The sequence below is a fragment of the Haemorhous mexicanus genome, chromosome 1, assembly GCF_027477595.1.
Source record: "Haemorhous mexicanus isolate bHaeMex1 chromosome 1, bHaeMex1.pri, whole genome shotgun sequence".
Taxonomy (NCBI): domain Eukaryota; kingdom Metazoa; phylum Chordata; class Aves; order Passeriformes; family Fringillidae; genus Haemorhous; species Haemorhous mexicanus.
Genome location: NC_082341.1, coordinates 24542824 through 24564393, shown reverse-complemented (window position 1 = coordinate 24564393; position 21570 = coordinate 24542824). Strand labels below are relative to the sequence as shown.

General features: G+C 38.7%; 1 protein-coding gene across 1 annotated transcript in view; it reads right to left on the bottom strand.

The window, feature by feature from the left end:
- Positions 1-1295: 1295 nt before the first annotated feature.
- Positions 1296-21570, bottom strand: part of COL1A2 (collagen type I alpha 2 chain) — a 38924-nt gene continuing 18649 nt past the window's right edge. The window contains exons 24-52 of the mRNA XM_059843366.1: positions 20865-20918; positions 20386-20484; positions 19577-19630; positions 18863-18916; positions 18696-18749; positions 18543-18596; positions 17783-17827; positions 15570-15668; positions 14817-14924; positions 13956-14009; positions 13331-13384; positions 12719-12772; positions 12557-12610; positions 12343-12450; positions 11327-11380; positions 11180-11233; positions 10109-10270; positions 9281-9388; positions 8735-8842; positions 7746-7799; positions 7530-7637; positions 7267-7320; positions 6829-6936; positions 6151-6204; positions 5912-6019; positions 5282-5528; positions 4700-4893; positions 2812-3054; positions 1296-2225 (exon numbers count right to left, since the gene is read on the bottom strand). Coding sequence (XP_059699349.1) covers positions 2079-2225; positions 2812-3054; positions 4700-4893; positions 5282-5528; positions 5912-6019; positions 6151-6204; positions 6829-6936; positions 7267-7320; positions 7530-7637; positions 7746-7799; positions 8735-8842; positions 9281-9388; positions 10109-10270; positions 11180-11233; positions 11327-11380; positions 12343-12450; positions 12557-12610; positions 12719-12772; positions 13331-13384; positions 13956-14009; positions 14817-14924; positions 15570-15668; positions 17783-17827; positions 18543-18596; positions 18696-18749; positions 18863-18916; positions 19577-19630; positions 20386-20484; positions 20865-20918 — 2748 coding nt within the window. The 3' untranslated portion in view covers positions 1296-2078. The remainder of the gene's footprint in view (positions 2226-2811; positions 3055-4699; positions 4894-5281; positions 5529-5911; positions 6020-6150; positions 6205-6828; positions 6937-7266; positions 7321-7529; positions 7638-7745; positions 7800-8734; positions 8843-9280; positions 9389-10108; positions 10271-11179; positions 11234-11326; positions 11381-12342; positions 12451-12556; positions 12611-12718; positions 12773-13330; positions 13385-13955; positions 14010-14816; positions 14925-15569; positions 15669-17782; positions 17828-18542; positions 18597-18695; positions 18750-18862; positions 18917-19576; positions 19631-20385; positions 20485-20864; positions 20919-21570) is intronic.

Sequence of the window (21570 nt, the reverse complement as noted above, 5' to 3'; positions counted from 1 at the left end):
CTGGCAATAACCTTTGCATACCTTCTAGTGAATTGCATAACCTGAGGGATGAAATTTTAGCTTTTCAGTCTTTGTAGGAACTTTTTTGTCTTGTAGTTAATCTTTACAAAGAAAGAAAATATTTTCAAATATTGAATTATTGTTTTCAAAATAACAAACTTATTTTGAAATTATAAAAAAGTGCTTATAATAATAATATTTTAAGAATCATCATGGTCCAATGAGTAAATGCAGGTATTTACCTACAGTATGTTTTACTCAGTGAAGAAAAAATGAGTTCTATTTCATAATGGAAATTCCCATTTTTACTAATTCAGCACACACCTGCAGGCACATAGCAGCTGCACCCAAGATCATGTTTTGATATTTGCCCTATTTTTCTTAATCAGTTCAGTGCAAGCAGGAACAAAAAAAGAATCTTTAGAAACAAATTTTAGTGCTTATTCCCCCTTGCACCATTTGGAGCTGCCTTCAGACTCTCAGCTGCTAATCTTTGGAGTGGAGCTTTCTTCAGGTTACAGGGACTTTATTCTGGATATTTTCTTCATGCCACTCTTTGGGGGTTCTGTCTGTCCATCTCACCTCTTGCCTTACATGCTTTTGCTGTTTTCTTCATGGTCCTCTGTGGGTTCTCTCAAGCATCTTCCCAACTACAAAAACATGGCTGTTAGAATTGCAGTTCATTTAGGGCTTTCAGCAGTCTTCTAAATGGTCTCAGAGAAGAAGTCTTTGCTTCTTGTGGTGGTTTGTGTGACAGTAAATTTATTAAGATTAGCAAAACCATATGGTTCTGTGTCACATACACAACTGAACAAACTGTAAAGCCCTAACACTGACCTTCCTGACAAAGCAACTAAATTTGAGATTCTTGGCATAGACTTCTGCACACCCTTTCTAAAGTGCACAGGCACGGTTCTGCTGGTTACAGCCCAGCATCAGCCAGCACAGCTCTATCAACAGCCAGGAGCTTTCTGTCCTCAAGTGAAAGAGAGAAGCTTCATTTTCCTTTCACCTTTAAGTGAGATGATGATCCCTCTTGCAGCCATTAATCCTACTTACTAGTTGGAAAACAGGATGGAATTATTTCTGCTCCTGAACTTCTCATACTATGAGGCACTGAGTTTCTTGAGAACTTCTCAAAAGTTAGTGTTGAAATGAAGAGTCACGTAGACAATCACAGGCTTAAGAGAGTTGTAGGCAACCTTTTGAGGCTTTAACAAAATGTTTTGTAGCAATGTGCTGAAATCTTGGTCTGAGAATCTCCAATGCAATTAAGCAAGTAATTAATTAAATAGTTTCTTTTGGAACACTGGACATGCTTTATTTCATTTTTCCACAATTTATTTAAACATCTCACATATACAAAATACATTTTCTTTCTTTTTTTGAGAAATGATGACCTTTGTTTTTTTTTTTTACCCATAGTAGAAGATTGAAATGAAATTTGAAAGTGGGAACACCTGATTTTGGAGGAAGAAGACAAAGAGGAAGAAAAATTATCCACATGCTTAACCTGTGGGTGAGACAGGACATCTAAGTTTTAAGACAGACTTCAAAGAAACAGAGAAGCAATACTTTAAATGCTACTAGCACCATCAAAGTTCAAGTATTGGAAAGATACTCTGTAATTATGCAATTAGCACCACTGTATTATGAGTGGAATTGAAAGTACCTCAGATCATATGGAGAAGTTCCTACAAAAGATGTGGATCACTTTTGATTTAGTGTATGAGGTAGTTTAAACCTTTGGAAGTCATGGATTTAAACTTCCTCTGTGGAAGATATTCAAAGGCCACAAGTGGTGCAAACTTTCATGACTTTTTATTTTGTTTTTTTTTTTTTTCTTTACAAAGGTTGACATTTCCCAAAACAAGGTGTTAAATCTTGAAAGACTTCCAAGTCCATTTGGGGCTGTATTAAATTTCATTGCACAATGCTCCAATCAATTCTTCTCCTTCTCTTTCGCCCAGAGTTTAAGCAAGTAGATGAACAGAAGAAATGGAAGGAGTCAGCTTTCATTATAAAAAGAAATGACAAGAGAATAATTTGGGAGAGGCTTTAAGTTAATTTTAGTTCATTCATTTAAAACAGACTGGGCCAATGTCCAAACCGAATTCTTGGTCAGCGCCGCCAATATCCAAAGGTGCAATGTCAAGGATGGGCAAGCGGGATGGCTTATTTGTTCTGTATTCAATGATTGTTTTGCCCCATTCGTTGTTCTTTCTCTGTAAGAGAAGATTCATTGCAGTTGTTATTGCATTGTTCACAGTATTAAGAATTGTTTCACCTGAATGGGTAATTCCTGAAATAATTTCACATCAATTTTGCTTGTATTGCTTGCAAATCAGATACCCACATCCAACTATTTAGATTTCCAATAAAGAGAAAATATTTACTTGAATCTTCTGTAGTCCAATGTGATGCTGTATGCAAGCTACCATATTATTCAAAATTATGTTAGATCCTAAGAGAACTCTGCCTGGCTGTTTCAGGACTTAAAGATCCTGCCCCCTCTATAGCATGTGCAATGTTTTCTTATCAATCTTCTATTTACATAGAATTTGGATCTGGTCCCTCTGAAAACACTTTTTTTGGCCACATGTACAGTACAAGGTAGGATTTTTTTTGTAACCTCTTCCTTCCCACTTGTTAAGGATCTGCCATGGTTGGGTCTGTAGACTATGTAGCTTCACCAGGCAAAATTTTGCTGGTTTGACCAATAATCTAATTCTGAATTAAAGCACAGCTCTATCCCTAACCACATGCTTAGGCCTGGGCAGTCACCATGCCTATGGTTTCTGTGTTACTTACAGAGCAGCCATCCTCAAGAACACTGAAAGTGAATCTGCTGTTGCCTTCAGCTCGTAGCTCAACATCGTTGGATCCCTGCAGCACAACAGCCTTTTTAAGGTTGCCAGTTTCTGCATCCATGTAGGCAATGCTGTTCTTGCAGTGGTAGGTGATGTTCTGGGAGGCGTGGTTGGCCAGCAGACGCATGAAGGCGAGTTGGGTGGCCATATCCTTGGAGGTCACTCCTTCACTATTGTATTCAAACTGAAAAACAGAGAGGAACCCAGTCAGTTGTATTGTGGGGGAAAGGAGGATGCTCGTAATGAAAATGAGTGATAGCTGCTCTGGTGTCCTGGTTTCAGCTAGGGTAGAGTTAATTTCTTCTCAGTTGCTGATACAGTGCTGTGTTTTGTTTTGGATTTGAAATGAGAATGGAGTTGAAAACACACCGATGTTTCGGATTTTTTCTAAGTCAAGAGTACTTTTTTTTTTTTCCTGTGTCTCATGCTTTGCCAAGTGAGGAAGTGTGCAAAAGAAACTGGCAGGGAGCATAGCTGGGAGAGGTGACCTGGGCTGACCAAAGGGATATTCAACACCATAAAAAATAATGCTAAGTATATAAACTGGGATGAAGTAACCCATAAAGGTAGCCAGTCTGGGTCCAGGAAGCAGGGCGGTCTGGCACCAGTCAGCAGGTGGTTAGCAATGACATTTTGCATCACCTATTGTTTTCCTTTTTACTATCATTACTATTTACCATTGTTACTATATTTTATTTTCAAATATTAAACTGTTTTTATCTCAACAAGCCAGTTTTACCTTTATTCTCCATCCCCTTCTACCAGAGTGTATGGGTAGGAAGAGAGAGGGAGTTGAGCAGGTGGCAATGTACCTATTTCTATCTGAGCTTAAACCATGACAGCTAGGAGTTTAAAAAAAAAAAAAAATCACAAGTCTGGAATCACTTTTCCATTGCTACTCCAGAGCTAAAGAGCATGAACTAAAAGTAGTAGGAGGTAGACTGACAACCACGAGTGGTTGAACTGTAGAGTTCTGTTCCAAGGTATGGTGTTAGCAGTTTATATGGATTCAGAGACAAGATCAGATAAGTTCAAGGAAGACAATCTACTGTTCCTACAGCTACACAAACAACGCCTGTCTCAATAAAACCGTGAAACCTTTTTTGATAGAGTTTTGAAACTTTTTTTAATACGCTAGTGTCTGTGGATGGTACAAATGTTTTCTTCACTCTTATATTCTTTTTACAGCATCTACTTTTAGCCACTCTAAGAAACAGGACTCTAGACTGTTCTGATCCAATGTGATTAAATCTCATCTTAGATACTTCATCACAATATCAGCTCCATTTCATTTAAGAATTAGGTAATTAAATCTCCTTAGCTTTAAAAAAGTGATGTATTTGCAATTTGCTGGGACAGTGTCTAACATGCAAGTGGTAGTTCTTGTTTTCACTTACAGCAACAATTCTGAATGTTATGGTGGCATGCACTCAGAATTTCTGATGTGTAATATAGATATATCTTTCCAGGAACAGTGTTACATAAAAATATCAATTAAAAAGATTGATGTTTTTCTTAATTTTTCAGACATTTTCTGGAATGTCTTTATATGTACCATATTCCAGTTCAGGCTTCCCTTAGCAATAACCACTAGTCAGGCTGAATTGATCATTTGCAGACATCAAGAAAAGTTAGAATACTGAGAAGTACTTTTAACAAACTGAACCAAAACAGAATCAGAGCTCTATGCTCTTAAGAAAAAAGGTAGCTGGCTTTTTCATATTTCTCCCCTAAGAACTTAATTTATATACTTGCTTCTGAGAGTCAGTGAATTGAGAACTCTTCAGACAGTGCTGATGGAAACAATCACCCTGCCATACATCACTTACCTGGCTGCCACCATTGATAGTTTCACCAAACCATATGTGCTGCTTCTTGTCCTTGGGATTCTTGTTGATATACCAGTTCTTAGCAGGAATATTGTCAGGGTTGGCATAGATGCAAGTCTCACCATTGGAAAAATCACAGTATGCTCTAATGGCATCTGCAGTGCAGCCTTGGTTGGGGTCAATCCAGTAGAAGCCTGCCGTGAGGGAAGAAATGTAAATCATGGTTCACTCAGCATAAAATATGCATGCAGTTCATATTCACTTGTCTGATATAGGAACTCAGGCCATAAATATCACAGCTAGGGGCAGTGGGATACAGGTATTTTGGATTGTTAATATATAAGAAAATGTATTTAAAAGCACGGGTTAAATATTTTTCCATTATTTTGGAAAATTATTGCAATAACGTGCAACAATATCTACAAAGATCTTTTCAGGATGTATCTATTTTCAGCAGAAAGAACTTCTTCACTGTCATTTAGCATTTTTGCCACGTGGCCAAGGATACCTTTCACTGAAGAAAGCTAATGCCCTGGAAGTGCTCCCTGAGCCAGAAAGGGCAAACATCTGGCACTAACATACCGCTGCTCCATTCTGGGTGGCTAAGTCTGAGGTCACGGCAGGTGCGAGCTGGGTTCTTTCTGGAGCCTTCTGGGGTCAGCAGGGTCTCAATTTGGTTGTTCAGGGTTTTCAGAGTGGCATCAACTTCATAATCCTTGGGTCTGAGAGAAGGCTGATCAGCCCGGTAGTATTCCGCATCAAAGCCAACTTCATATCCACCACCATTGGGACCAGGGGGGCCAGGGGGACCAGGAGGGCCAGGGGGACCCTGAAGTTTTTCAAAAGTAGAAGAAGAAAGCATTCTGTTAGAGATATGGTGCTTTTAATGAAATGTTTCCACACATGCATAGTCCTGGTTAACTCCTGGCACCCTCAGTTCTAATTGGAGGCAGCACCCTGTGGTGTTGAAGCAGTAGAAGATACACAATGCAGGACTACCACATCTCCTTTGTGCATTTGCACTCTGGCCAAAAGGAGTGAAAAAAACCTTTCAGTTCAGGTCTATTAAACATTTCCCTAATATTACATATCTTTTTTAAGAAATAAAAGCATGTGCATTATTAAACTGCTAGGCTTCTGAAGTGATGTAATCACTAGGCTTATAGTATAACATAAATGTGTTAAATCAACCAAAAAAAAGTTTATACTCACAGCAGGACCTTGGCTACCATGAGAGCCACGCACACCAGCAGGGCCAATAGGTCCAGGGAGACCATTGCGACCATCTTTACCAGGAGGACCAGAAGGACCAGGTGGACCCTAAATGGAAGTTTGAACAGTTTAAATGACAGTAAAAATGCTACAAATAGGGATTCATATAGATGGGAGCATACATATATATTGCACAAAGAGAATGGGAGTTATTTGAATATATTCTGAAATTCACTTACCCTTGGGCCAGCAGGGCCAGTGTTACCAGGAGGACCTTGATCACCATGTTGGCCCTATTGGGAAAGATACACAGTCATCAAAAAAAGAGCAGTGGAACATGTTTGTGTTTGCTTGATTCAAGAGGGAAATGTATGTAATGTGTATTTGGGTTCAGAGAATGGGAATCTAGGGCTTATTAGTGGAGTTAGGGCATAAAATGCTTGTTTTGGGAAGAGAGTAGGGAGGGTAAAATTCTTTATATTGTTCCTTCTCATCTTCAGAGAAGGTTTTAAAAGAAAAGTCAGAATTCCTAAAGTTGATACCCAAATTTAAAGGGAAGAAAATCCACAAATTACTTCAGATTTTCTGAGATAAAAATCGTACGGTTTCTGGCCAAAATAAGAAATAATACTAAAACAAAGGCAGAAGATTTTTTAATTCTTTGTTAGCCAAATGCAATTGAGCTTCAAGGGAACTAATGGTAGTCACAATCTAGTGCCAATACCAGAATCTTCAATTTTGTACAAAAACCATTGAATGTTAGAGAGACTATTTATGACTCTTCATTTGAAAGTTGCTGCAGAGTGGACTAAGTGGTATTAACATACTGTATTGTGCATATGTAATTCCTTGCTAGTGTGACCTTTTTTGGTTTTTTTTCCTCATTATATTCAAAACCCTGAAAATCATTTACTTACAGCAAGACCAGGAAGACCCTGCAGTCCATTGTGTCCCTTCAAGCCAGGCAGACCTCTAGGTCCCTTATCACCAGGTAGACCTTTCTCACCACGTGGACCTTGTGGGCCCTAGGAAGGGATATAGGTGTCAGAGGAAAAATTAGAAGGCTTCAAACAACGCACTCCTGTCAAAGCCAGAATTAAGTGTAAATATTCTACATTAAGTCATATCCCAGTGTATTTAATGGACATCCCCTTTACACACCCAGGAAGAGTGCAAATCCTAAAAGTTTCAGGACTGATCCCACAAAAGAGAATTGAGATTCTAAGTTCCTAAAAATTTTCAGGTCCTTAAGCATTATTGTTTGGGCCCCTTGACCACAGTTATGAGTCCTTATCAATAAAGCATGTTTTCTTTTCTTGCATCAATGTGGTAATGTATTTAAAAATCAGACTTACAGCAAGACCTCTTGGACCAAAAGCACCAGCAGGACCAACAGCACCAGCAGGGCCCTGAAACAAGAATAGAGAATACATGTCACTGCTGTATATTGTTCTAATGAGGGTTCCATGCTCACACATCTCTGGAGAAAGTGAAGCAATTATCTATACATTGTAGAGGTGGGATGTACTTTGTATATATGTACATATTATAGACAAGTCTTAGTCCTCTTAGACCTTAATCTAGAAAGTTAAGGTATATCATCATATCATCAACTTACAGGTTCACCACGGTTTCCAGGCTTTCCAGAAGGACCAACTTGGCCATGAGGACCAGGAGCACCCAGAGCACCACTGGGACCAGGATTACCAGGAGCACCACGCTCACCCTGGGAACAAAGGAATGCAACAGGAGACACATTGTGTTATGACTGACTTAACACATATTGGAATATTTCTTCCATGACAATGAAATAAAAGAAAAAGAAACAAGTTACCTTGAAGCCAGGAGCACCATCACGACCTGGAGGACCATCATTACCAGGGTTGCCCTATTAAAATACCATGAAAAAAATTACTAAATTCCATCACCTTTCATCTCACACAGAACTGTGACTCAGTCTAATTGCTTACAGTGAGAGTAAGAGGATATTGAGATAGAATAGTATAAATCTTAAAGAGAAAAAACCTCTTCCTTATACATGTTATTCTCAAATGCCTTAAGTATACTAATGTTCTCAGAAAATTAAAATGGTCTTCAAATATTTTAGGTTCAGTAAAGGAAAAAATTACTGGGCTTTGCAACATTTCTCTAAATGAAAAAGCTAAGACAATAGTGGTCTTCACTAGCTTGCACTCTTTTAAAACTGAGACTTTCTTTTTAGATGAAAAATGCCAGTGGAGGGAAAAGAACCTAAACAATAGCCACAGCTAAATCACTTTATGTGGTACTTCACAAGGTTAAATGGTTTCCTTTGTGAATATTAATTTCACTTCAGCACTTAGGCTGTGTCCAATGAAGCCCATTTTCATTCAGAAAATTCCAGTGAAACAAAGTTAGGGACTTTTAAATTACTATTCTCTGTTCTCCTTGAAATTCTGCAAAGTCTCTGCAAGATTTTTATTCATAATGTATTAACTATATTTCAGGTTATCAAATAAGCTTCCCTGATAAGGCTGCAGTTTTTATACTTTCATGAAAGATATGTATGTTCCCCATTCCATCTTTCTTGGCATGTAAGTAAAAAGTGAAAATACTCTGAGTGACTTCAGGATGTATTTCAGACACAACTTTTGCTTTGAAAAGTTCTGTCACCTAGTTGGGCATAGGAATCCATATCCATAGAGATCCTGATACAATTTTCTCTGAAGACATTCTATAAGTTTGCTAGCAGAACAGCCTCCAGTTCTATCCACTTTTTCTGAGTATTTTTATTTGGATCAGAATAAAGAAAAATAAACCTGAAGAGGATAAAAGACAGCTTACATCACGTCCAGCTTCACCAGGAGCACCATTTGGACCAGGAGAACCTACAGGACCAGAGGGACCACGGGCACCAGGAGGACCAGAAACACCCAGGGGACCAGGTTCACCCTAATACAGGAACAGTTGTAAAAAAATGTGACATTATAATACAACACAAACCAGTCTTACATAACTTTTAGCCTTTATCTAAGATCAGCATTTCACTGCAAAGATTTTGGGAAGGAAAAAAGAATCAGGACACAAGAAACATACCTATCTATAGCAAATGTAATCTTCATTCTAAATGTTACTACTAGAAACCTCTTAACATTTCTGGCATTCAGAAATTTGCTCACTTGCAGATAATTCTGGTTTGTCTGCAACAAGCCATAATTTCTTCCATTGATCTAGGTTGGGTAGGTCCATATCCTTTGTTCCAACAGCAAGGAAAACAGCATAATCTGCATCTCCCAGGCATCCCATAAGACAGGACTTCAAGTGTGTGTGGGTTTTTTCTTTCTAATTACATGTTATCTGCTTAAAGCAGTTAACTAAACATATACTCACTGTTGCTCCAGAGATGCCTGGAAGACCACGTTCTCCCCGAGAGCCAGGCAGACCAAGGATACCAGGAGCACCAAGAATACCCTGAGGACCTGGGGTACCAGGAGGACCCTATGACATGAAGTGAATAATATTTATATTATTAAACAAAAATAAATGTAACATACACATCAGACAATGACACTGAAAATTGCATTCTCGGTTACAATTTTTGCAGATTACAGAAGAAATTTCTATAATTTTTTGTTCGGCAACAATTGTGGTATTTCACACAAGTGCTTACTTCAAGAAGCCAGAAACATGTATGACTTTAAAAAATAACAGTAATTTTGGATATGAAAGCTTAAAAATACTCCAAAATAATTAATTTATTTGCATAATTCTACGTCAACCTGTGGGCAGACAACTTTAACCTTGTGATCCCCACAAATCAGAGTTTCTGGTGCAGCTATGAATTGAGATTGTTCTAAATGGACTTTCACAGGTTCTTTCTTTCTCTATCCATGAGGATCAAGCTCAGAGCAGAAGATGTGCTTTCTTTTCTCAGACTAAATATCAAGTTTTTCTGTAGTTAGAGAAAGACACAACTCAGCACAAGAGAAAAAGTGAAAGAAAACCCTGACCCAGGGATCAGGCTCACTTTTTATGGCATGTTTGTCAAGCATGCCTATGAACAATTTCTTGTGTCTCAGTGGAACTTATACTTAAAGGCTTTGCTAAATTTGTGGATAAAGTAGAGAAGCACTTCACAAACACCAAATGTATCTCAGAAGCCATAATATTCACAAGAAGAGAAACATTTTTAATGAGATGTGATACTCAGTAACTTACAGCAGCACCAGCCTCTCCAGATGGACCTTTCTCACCAGCAAAACCGGGCGGGCCAGCAATACCTTGTTCACCAGTGCGGCCAACTGGTCCAACATCACCACGGAGACCTCGAGGACCATCTTTGCCAGCTGGGCCAGGAGGACCAGGGGGACCAGTGATGCCCTAGGATTGAGTATGAATATGATACCATTACAATATAGACCTGGGGATAAAATTTCATTTTAAGTCCAGATTAAAAAATAGCCCCTTGCAATAAACAGGTCATCAGCTGCTCCAAAGCAGCAACTTGTATTGCTTTGTTAGCAGTGGAGAGCTGGAAGCAGTAGAATCATTTGACTGCTTTTTTTTTTTTTTTTTCCCCTTAAAGTCTGGGCATGTGAAAATGGCAAAATTTGGTTGGAAAATATAGATCTGTCTGTCTCTTGTTGGAGACATTAATTGCCATGAGGAAAAAAAAAACCCCAGTATCTTCCATTTCAAGAGGATTATTTGCTTTGGATAATGGGACTTAAAATTTATTTAAATCTAGAGTATCTAAGAAAAGAAATGCCTTTTGGTAAAGGGGGGAAACACCTTTGAAAATAAAAGACTACAAATGTCAATCTAGAATTTCTTGCTGAAAATTAAAAAAGATTCCCATTCCAAAACAGAGTGAGTTTGCCCTGCTCAAGACAGGCACTAGAACTGCAGGTACTTTAGAAAATGTAGACATACAACAACCTTAACATTCTTCTGCAGATTGGACATGACCTTGCTTATTTCACTCCATCATGAGTAATTGCATAGCCATTGATTTGAACAAAAGCAAATAAACACTGATTTTTGGAAATGGTTGGGTACTTCAAGAGGCATAGGGATGCTTGATGGATTATAAAAACTCACTAATTAAATGCATAGGTTGTACTCTGGGAGTTTGAACAATTAGATTTTGTTTTCTCATCCAGTTCTGTAAGGATCTGAGGTTATTCCAGTGCAATTATGATTCACATAAATGAAAAAATAGTTAGGATTATCCCTAAGTAAAGCAGCTTCTGATTTATCTCCCGTTACATTTCTTCATTAGTTACTTACAGCAGGGCCAGGAGGACCAACTCTTCCAGCAGCACCAGGGAAACCAGTCATGCCCTAAAAACAAATTTGAAAATGAAGATAAGGTTTAAAGGAAACAATAACTTCATGAAAAGCAACACTGTCAGTACAAAAAGCCTGAAGACTTACAGGAGGACCAGCATCACCACGAGGGCCAGCAGGACCAGCAGCACCAGCAGGACCCTAAGTAGGAAGGATTGAAAAAGAGAGATGGATCAATCAAAACCAGCTAATGCTTGTTTAGAATAAGGGCTCAGTCTCACTTTAGTGAAAGCTAGGGGTGATTTTTACACCAGCAGGAGGACTGGGCCCAAAAAAATGCTGCCTGTCTTAATAATAAGGTATTAAATTCTCACACACATTTTGAATTAGTATCATAAGGCCTAAGAAAAGTTGCATAAGGCACTTATGATTTAGATTAATTTCCTTGCAAATGTTACATGCATCTAAACAAATGTGGAAGTCAAAATGTGAAAGCAGGGCAAAATCAAATCCTCTGTTTGCACTGTGTAACTAATACAGCCACTTAGTGCAAGAGCCTGGTATTGGTATTAAAATCATACAATAAATAACCCAAGCCACGCTATCCTGCAACAGTTTGTGGTATTTGAAGTATATGGGTCTGACTTTTTGCATCATTTCAACCTGTTCCCCAGTAATATCCATGTGAAGCAGTTTACAGCTTTGGGCTATAAAGGTAACAGCACATGAAAAGCCTATGTGCAAAAGGGTACACAGACAAATTTGCACACATTCTTCTGGATGACTGAGTCTGAAAATCAGACTGTGACAGCACATCCCAGCCTTGAGAGAAAAGTGTCAACATCCTCAACTCAGAACTTACCCACAATCACCCCCTGAATGGTCCAAGATAGAGTGATTTTGCTGATCTTCAGAGCAAGTTGAAAATTAGTTATTATTTTCTCTTCATTTCAGTTCCAGACTCACGATCTGAGCCCATATAAATAGATTGATAAAATTTACATAATGGGTGAAAATCAGCAGGGTAACTTTTCTCATAGCCTAGCTTGAAGTTCTGTTTCTTTCTTTCATTACCTTTTCAGAATTCAAGGCTTTCAGGCTAATGTATTGCTTGCATGGCCCAGTTGAGAACGATGCATTTCACAAAGACACAATTCACTTACTGGTGGTCCAGAAGCACCGACTGGGCCAATGGCACCTGTTGGTCCAGTTTCACCCTTAGGTCCTTTGGGCCCACGCTCGCCTTTAGCACCAGGCTGACCAGCTGCACCCTGTGGGCAGAAAATCAGACAAAATGAGGAACTGAAAACCTTGCAGAGGAAATAGAGGAAGGTTATGGCAGGAAGGTTTTATGAGGAAAGTGCAAACAAAACTCACAGGGGGTCCAGCAAATCCACTGGGACCTACAGGACCAGGCTCACCACGTTCACCCTAGAGAGAGGACAAAGAAGAGATGACTGATTAGAACGATCTTTAAAAGAGCAGTTTTCTGAACATCATGTCTTTGACACAGGAATAATTGTAGAAATTACAACTTACAGGGATACCACGGGCACCAGCAGGACCAGCAGGACCAGCAGGACCTCCTTCTCCCTAAAAGACAGACAAAACATTTTGACACTGGAAATGGCCTAACTGCAGCCAGAACAAGAATGCTCCTGTGGTACAGATACATATAGTGAGTCTCTTTGGATCTCCACTACAGAGGATGTTACTGAAAATGCTTCTGGTTTTGATCCACCCTGTATTAATTATATCTAATGATTCTTGGACAGCATAAAGTATCATTCTGAGCTAACGTGTGGTTATTCATCATTGTATCAAATCTCCTCTCACAGTGTGAGTAGGATTGAGGAGTTTACCTTCAGGTGGGAAAAATTCAGCCCAAGGCTGAATCAGAATCCTCTCCAGGTATAACCCCATGCCATGCAGATGTGCATCCCCTTCCCTGCCCTTTTAGAAAAAGATTTGGGGTCCTATGGCAAGCTTCACTGAATAGTCTCAAAAGCCCTTGCTTCCTGAATCTGAAAAACTTAAAGAATTGGTGCAAACTAGAAAGATGGAATTGGTTTTTATGGAACTCATCTTTAACATTCATGTGTGAGTAAACTGAACCAACAAGGCATTTTTTCATTCAAAGAGTAGACTTACCCGATCACCAGCACCACCGGCAGGGCCAGGAGCACCAATAGCACCAGGGAGACCCTACAGGCCAAGAGACAGGACATTAATTCAAACAAAATGCAAGTAGGACCAGCTACTTTAAATAAGCTTTCTCCTTCCCCCTGAAGAAGGGTGTGTAACTAACTTTCTTTCAGATGTTCTCAGTATAAAGGATACATGATTTTATGAAACAAAACCTATATTCTTATTTTCCTTCCCAAAGTATGAATCCTAAGAAAGACATCTGAAATCTCAAATTAAAGATCGATTTGTGTAACTTTGCAGGCTGCCTTTAAAATTAGCTGCCTGGGCTGAGCCCATGAAATTAAAGTTCACTATCACACCGAACAGCTGTGCAATGTCTGTGACATACTCTGCTCATGTAATTTCTCTGCTTGCATGCATGAAAAGTGATCCCTTTTCTCTCTCTCTCCTCCTAAATTCAATCATCCTTGGACAAAGGGCAACAAAATTACATTTATTTGTATAAAAAATGAGCAGATACAAGCAGTAATACAGTACAGTGGGAAATGCAAATTCTGAACATTCTTCTCAGTTATTTAATTTCTGAGGTGTAGCAAGGTAAAGTCAAGTAGAACCACAAGATACTTACACGAGCACCATCTCTTCCTGTTGCACCTGCATCACCTCTCAGACCTGGGGCACCCTGGAACACACAGTGGGAAAAATTGTATTGGTAGTGAACACAACAGTTTTTATAAAAGAAGTCTTGAGCTGTTTGCTGAGTATCTATGCATTACTTAGACATCATACAAGAACCTTATGCTAGGTTTTCTGGAGAAATTGGTGTTGATAATTTTATTCTTATTGCTGAGTGGGTACTGACTGGAAAAGTGAATGTTTGGAAAGAATATTGGCATGCTTTTCAGAATAAACCTACTTCTGTCATGGGAAGCCTTCTTGGCTTCTCTCGGGTAGCAAGAATTTTGAATGGAATTAGAAATTGAAAATGATGTTCATGTATATTACAAATGATGAATATAAATCCCCCTCAAAATCTCTTTTCTTTTGGTCAAGAGATAGCCATCTGTAAAAGTTCTTCTAGGTATTAATGTTATACCTTCTATATGAAGCAAGAAAACAGCTATTAAAATGCTGTCATGTGGGCGGACACATAAAACGCCACATGTTTCATGTAACAAAAAGTTATTTTCAGACCATCACTAGAGTCAAGAAACCAGATCAGCACTCTGTTCTCTTTTTTTCCTTAATACAGCCTAGTGTTCTTCATTATTCTGCATGTCAATACATAGTGTTTTTTAAAAAGTTTTAGGATAGCACCTTAGAGAAGACAGTCCATTAGACCAAAACCTCTACTTGCGGACCATTGAGTAATACATTTTCACAGTAAATAAAAGTCACATTGGGATAATCTACAGGTTTTTCCAACCTAATGAAATTTAGGCATCTCTCAAAACTGTGCATGCAATAACAAGTCATTTGTCCACCTTACCTTTTCACCCTTGCCTCCTGGAACACCAGCAACACCTCTCTCTCCTGGGATTCCACCAGGGCCAGCAGGACCAGGGGCACCAGCAGCACCAACATTGCCAGGCTCACCCTAGCAGCAACAGCATATCATATAAGTCAGGGTCAAGTCACTCACACAATTTGGAACAAAATCATCATTACTATTCTGCCCACCATTCTAATTGGTTGTAAACAGTGTGAGTAGTAACATTTTTGTCTTGAGCTATTGTACATGTTTTACTTTTCCAGCTACTGAATATGCCAGCTATGAACACTCTTTCTGACTTTGTGGGCTCCTGAGGTTTTAGGTCCATTTTCCAAACTAAACTTCAGTAGAAAGACTAGCCATGGAAATCTAGAAAACTAAGGCCCAGATTCACTTAGCCAACATCATAATTTGCTAGATGACCACTTATCATTGCCCTAATATTTCGGGGAAAATATTGCTAACTAGAGAAAAGGGCTTCCTGTGTACAAGTAGGTGTGGGTATAAACAGAAGTCAGTATGAATTTTGGTCAGAATCTCATATCCTATCTCCAAACAGAATGAAAGCATCCCCAGCTGACAATCTGCATTCAAACTGACTTCCCTGCCCATCATCCATATTACTAAACATAAATCTAATAAATATTAGTGTGGACTATCTGGGATGGAACTTCACCACTTGGAGAGAGGTTTTGAACAGCATTCATCAGGAATTCAACAGTAAGGCAATGGCAGCTGGAAAAGTCATACCTTGTTACCATCGGGGCCTGGTGGGCCAGAGGGACCACGGCTTCCAATGGGACCAGCAGGACCAACAGCACCGCTCTCGCCAGGAGGACCACGCTCACCCTACAGGAGACAGTCTGATCTGAGTGCTCCCCTGAATTGCTCTCTAGCTGAAAGCACTGGCTGGGAGCAATGACAGCGTGCCACATTTTTATCTGAACAAACCTTTAATTAGAACTGTGCAGCTATGAAATAAATTGGTCATAAAAACTGGCTCTAGCTTTTGACACAAAAGTATCAAAATGAAGTAATAAAATCTTGCATCGTGACAACAGCTGAAAACTAAAGTATTAATACTTCTTGAACAAGGATTTTGGCTACTGTGCTTGTTCTGTTAACATTGTCTGGCATTCTACTGTCAAATGGAGATTCTGTTTTAGGACAAATAATGGAATCTAGTGAAATTAAAGAAATAGTTATTGGCAAGAAATTATTTATACAGTGGCAAATGCCTGGTGACAAGAGAATAATAAAGTTAACTAACAATAAAGCCTACTAATGTGACCTGTACATTATAACAGGTATAAGGATAAATTCTGAATCATAGATCTGGAGACATGGAAGTAGCCAGAAACTTGATTTAAATGCACAATAGATCTATCAGAGATACAAACATTAATTTTACTAAAGATATCTCAAATTATCTCATTGTGATCAAGCTGGACATCAGTGAATAATCTGATAAGATATAATGGAGTTTTTAGTTATGCTGGAGAATTTGGAATTTGTATAAGAACTGTAATGTGGTTAAAGAACTGACTTAAGGGGAGACGGCACATGAGCAGAAAGCACCAATGATGCAACAGATAAACTTATATTGTAGAAATGTTCCTAAATTAATTTTTTTCATACATTTTGTTAATTACAGAGAAGCAGAAAAAGAAGAAATATGCAGATATCACATAGGTGAAAGCATTTGTCAACAGGAAGAAGGATTGGCAGACTACACAGGAAGAAGTGAACAACCTGCTAGATGGCTGTCACAGCAATGAGATAAAATTCAAGAGTGCAAGTACCAGCCCATTTATTTAAGCACCAAAACTGCAAATTCTGCTGTAAGTGGAGGTTTCACTGGTGAAAATGACTGAAAGGGAAAGGTAATAGCCAACAATACGACACACACATGTAAAAGGAAAATGTGATCTGGAACAAGCAGTGGGGTACTTTTAGGAAGTGCTAGTTTTGTGTATAAAGCATCAGTAAGACCTAATTTGGAATACTGGATGAAATACACTGAGGGCTTGATATGTGATGCTTAGGGCAAGCTAGAGCAGAGGCAAATACCTGCTACTGCTCTGACAAAGGGAACTTGGCTTGGATGAAATGGCAAAATGAGAGTTTAGAGCACACATGGTTTTTAATACAGGCTCAGGGCACTAAAACATAGGGAGAAAAAGTGCTGTTTAAACTGATTGAAATAACTTATACGAATGATTGGGAATATTTGTCACTGGATACATTTAATCTGGAAGTCAGAAGAAAAGAAAAAGCAACAAAAGTAGGTTAAATATCAACCTCTTTAGAGGCAGATTTGGAAAGCAAATACTTAATTGAGCCCTTTATAAACTACACCTTGCTCTGCATAAATGGGATCCTCCTGCCATGAGGGAAGGCATCCACACAAAGCCCTTTGAGGATGTCTATTGACAGTTAACTATTGACAGAACTAAAGGGAACAGGGAGGCAATACCTTCTAATGACTATTCTGGTTTCTGAATTCAGTCCACTATTTATTCAAAGACAGTACTGGGGAGGTAGGAGCTGCCTAGCAAGTGATAGTAAAGCTGAAATGGTCAGGCTAAGAAAGTCTGTGCACAGGCACTGCAGATGAAAACTCTCATATTCATCAGGCCTCAGTGTAACACTGCAGGATCAGTCCTTTATCATCCACAGTCTCATTGAAAGGTTAATACAGGATATCATTATTTGGATAATATTCATACTTCTTATACAGAAGTTTACTAGCACTAGCAACTGTGTTAACCCTAACTCAAATACCCTGACACCTGCAAAGAGCAAAGAATATTATCCTTCATTCCTGGGAGTCTGCTGCAAAACACTATTCTGTAACGGAGAAGAGCTTTTTGCCTTGAGGAACATGGAAATGTACATAGTTACAATTATTACTGAACACATTATTAAGACAGTCTGTACCAGATTTCAAATGAGTTACTCACTCTTGGGCCAGCAGGACCAGGGACACCAAATTCACCATGAAGACCCTAGAAGAGAGTAGATATAGAAGTAAAATTTATTTTACTTGCTTAAGTTGTACTTTGTTTCTTAGCAACAAACGGAAATTCTCAGTTTCAGACAAATTTTCCGACAATTTATTACATACATGTAGACATTAGATAAAATGTTTTCATCTGAAGAGCTATTTATTAAATTACAAGCTCTTTTTTCAGGTATACACAATGTAAACTCTTTTATACAGGGACACAGAGTGAACTATAAATGTTAGAGGTGATTATAACACAAAGGATCCCACACTAACTGTGCAGCAGCTAGAGCATGAATTACAACTGAACCACCTCAGCTGGATGACATTGTACATTCCCTGAAATCAGCTGAGGTGCAAAAACATAAATGGAGGTTAGACTGAACCTTGAAGATTTTGAAAGAAATGGGAAGTAAAATATTTTTCATGTACTGTCTCTTCTGGGGGAAGAAGCATAGTTTATTGCTACTTAAGGCCCCAAAAGCAAAGGACTATCTTTGCTCTATTTCATAGCAAAACTTTTAAAAAAGAAGTATGATGCAAGTTCCAATGCAAAAGGGACTATTAAAGTTTGCATGATTGCTTTTAAAGTTACCCTGACTGCTTTTCTTTGGCAAATAGATTCAACAGGCTCTTGCTCCAGCACATGTGCCATTGCAAACCCAGCCCTCATGCAATGCCTGCCCCATCCATGGAATGCTGTGTCTGTCACTCACCCTCTCGCCTGGTTTACCAGCTTCTCCAGCAGGACCCGAGGGACCTGGCAGACCCTGAGTGTAAAGAAACAAGAATACATATACAGTTAAGGCAGAAGCTCTTCATGCTTTGGGAGCCATGGATAAGATTGAACAGAGCACACAGTTACTTGCCTGGAAGCCAGGAGGGCCAGCAGGACCTGTTTCACCCTTTGCACCTTGGTTGCCCTGGGTGGAATGAAAAACAAGTGATTAACTTGAAAAACAGGGCAATGAATTTTAAAATGGGAAGTCCCATAAGTGAAAAGTAAATCACAAATTGTGTGGAGGCTGTTACTTACAGTGACTCCAGGAGGACCTTGAGCACCGTTGTTTCCCTCTGGACCAGGAGCACCCTGTATATGTTCAAGTAGAAAGCTATTATCAAAGTTTTAATATGATATCAGTAATATCTCTAAATTATTATGAGCTGAAATCAAACATCTCTGACTGAGTATTTTGAACTTAACCATTTACTTGCAAGAACTTTACAGCCAGAGGTATTAAAGATGCTTAAAACTTTAAATTTCCATAATTTTAGTTATTGTAGCACATTAATACTTAAGAAAAATTTTTTTTGGAATTACAGAATATAGAAATCATGCTGATAGCATTTTTCACAGACAAGACTGTTTCTGGGTCCCTTAAATAGAAGAATTACTAAGTTACTAAGAATTACTTTTTACTATGAGTTAAAAGTTGGAAATTTACAGGATGAATTAGAAACCATACACTGTGCTCTAAGTTTTAAGGACAGGGAGTGCTATTTTTTCCTCTTCATAGGATAATACCCCATAATTAATTACCCCACTAACATCCAAGAAGGGGAGTTTTCATTTATCCATTAAGTAATAGCCCCCACCAACAAGAGCCTAAAAATAATGCATTCTTTAAGGGCTTTTCTAATTTCATCATCAAGTCATATTTGCACAAGCCAATGCTATCCTATTACAGAGGTTTGGAAAACCTGCTTTTTTTCCTCTCTGGAAAGCGATAAAGAAAATTTATCCACGTACCCGTGGGCCAGCAAGACCAACATTGCCTTTTTCACCAGGTTTGCCAGGTTCACCCTGAAATTGAAAGAAAAAGATATAAAAGTTAACCAACACTTTATATTAGATTCAGTTTAAACTACTAAGCAGAGACTTCTTCTCACTGCCAGAAGATTTACTGTAATATTTCTTTAACCCCAATTAAAACACACACAAGCTCCATCTGTCTTTTTGGATCACTTAGATTAGCTCAAAAATATAAGTCTTTTCAAAACTCGATGCCTTTATGTTTTGAGATTGTAATTCATGGTAGTCCACGTAGTATCCTGTGCAACACACTATGTTTGCCTGTGTGTGTAGGTACAGCAACACCCAAGTCCACGACATGATTGTTATCTTTGGCCTCTGTGGGACATGTAAAGAACTCCACTGAAGTCACTGGTAGCTTTTCTTCTAAATTGAGTGAGCTTTGGATAGTCCTCTATAAATAACAGTACTCTGGAACTGGTTTAATGGCCAAACTTCACAGAATTTTACAGATGTGAATATACAGAAATGATAAAATGGACACGCTGAAATAATAAAATAGACATATATTATTCTAATAACTTCAATTTAAAAATATCCCTGAGCTAATTAAACTGCTTCTTCATTTCTTTAATCATATCTTAGATAACTGGAAAATAATTTGAAACAGAACTCTTGAATGTAAGCTGATGCCACCTGATGAGGAGGATACAGGGAGATGTGTTAGATTAATGATAGAGTTAGGACTCTACAGATTCGTCTGGAAATACTTTCATAGTAATAGAAGGTTTCTGTACTGTACTTACAGTGGGACCTTTTGGTCCAGGGAATCCAATGTTGCCAGGCTCACCTCTATTACCAGCTGGACCAATTGGCCCAACTCTACCATCTGCTCCAGGGAAACCCTAGAAAAAGAAATCATACTTTTAAATGGCTGAGGTAATTTAATTAGAGTTCAGCTTTAGGAGAAATATGTACTGACAGGAAGCAAATGTCATTTAACTTTTCACCATTGTTGATATATTGCATGCTCATGCATCCCTCCCTTTTCCTCCTTTTTTGTAGAACTCTGTATTTCTTCTTCCCCGTCCACGACACAGGCCTGATCTGAGACCCACAGAAATGAACGGAAATATTCACACTGATCTTCTGAGCAATAGAATAGAAAATCTTGCTGGTTTTACACAGTTGTGTTAGAGCTCAGTGCTGAGATGTCTGCTTTATACTATTGTACGTCATTCTCTCCCATGCAACGGTGTAACAGAATAAAAAGCAAGGTACTTACAACAGGACCTTCCTTGCCAGCAGGGCCTGGACTTCCAGGCTGACCTGGGAGACCCTGGGAAAGGAAAAGTTTCAAGTTTTTAGAAGGAAACCTACTCACACAACACATAGCCAACATTTTTTCTACGTGCACGCATGAACACACACAGAGGTGCCAAGATATCAATGTACACTGTTTAAATAGGACTGTAGGGCTATCACATTTCCACCTGAAGCACACTGACTGTTGATTGATGGTGTGTGCTCCCAGGCCAGTTGAAAATTAGTATAGGAAAGTACCTGTTTTACTCAGAGCAACTAATTTAGGCTCTGCTTTGGAGGAATAGTATGTTTCAATGTTTGCAGATGCCCAATACTCCTATGTGCATTGCAAACTTTCCCTTCAGAGGGTAGGGTAGGAAGAGAAAGAATAAGGAGCATAAATGTAGTGGGATGAACATAACCTGGCTGCAGCCAACACCACTAAAAGTAAATGGCTGTTTTCAATGAAATCATTTGCCAAATAAAAAGAAATAATTGAGATCAGCCATTAAACATCATTTCAGTAGGGTCTGCTTTCCTTTGAGTTCATTAAAGAAAACACACACCTTAATTGTGATCAGATAATGTGATAATGATCACATTCTGTAAACAATCACAAGTGGAAACCCCTTACAGAAGTCAATGCAGTATCCAGTACAAGAAAACAGAGCTCCATCCCAAGGCCA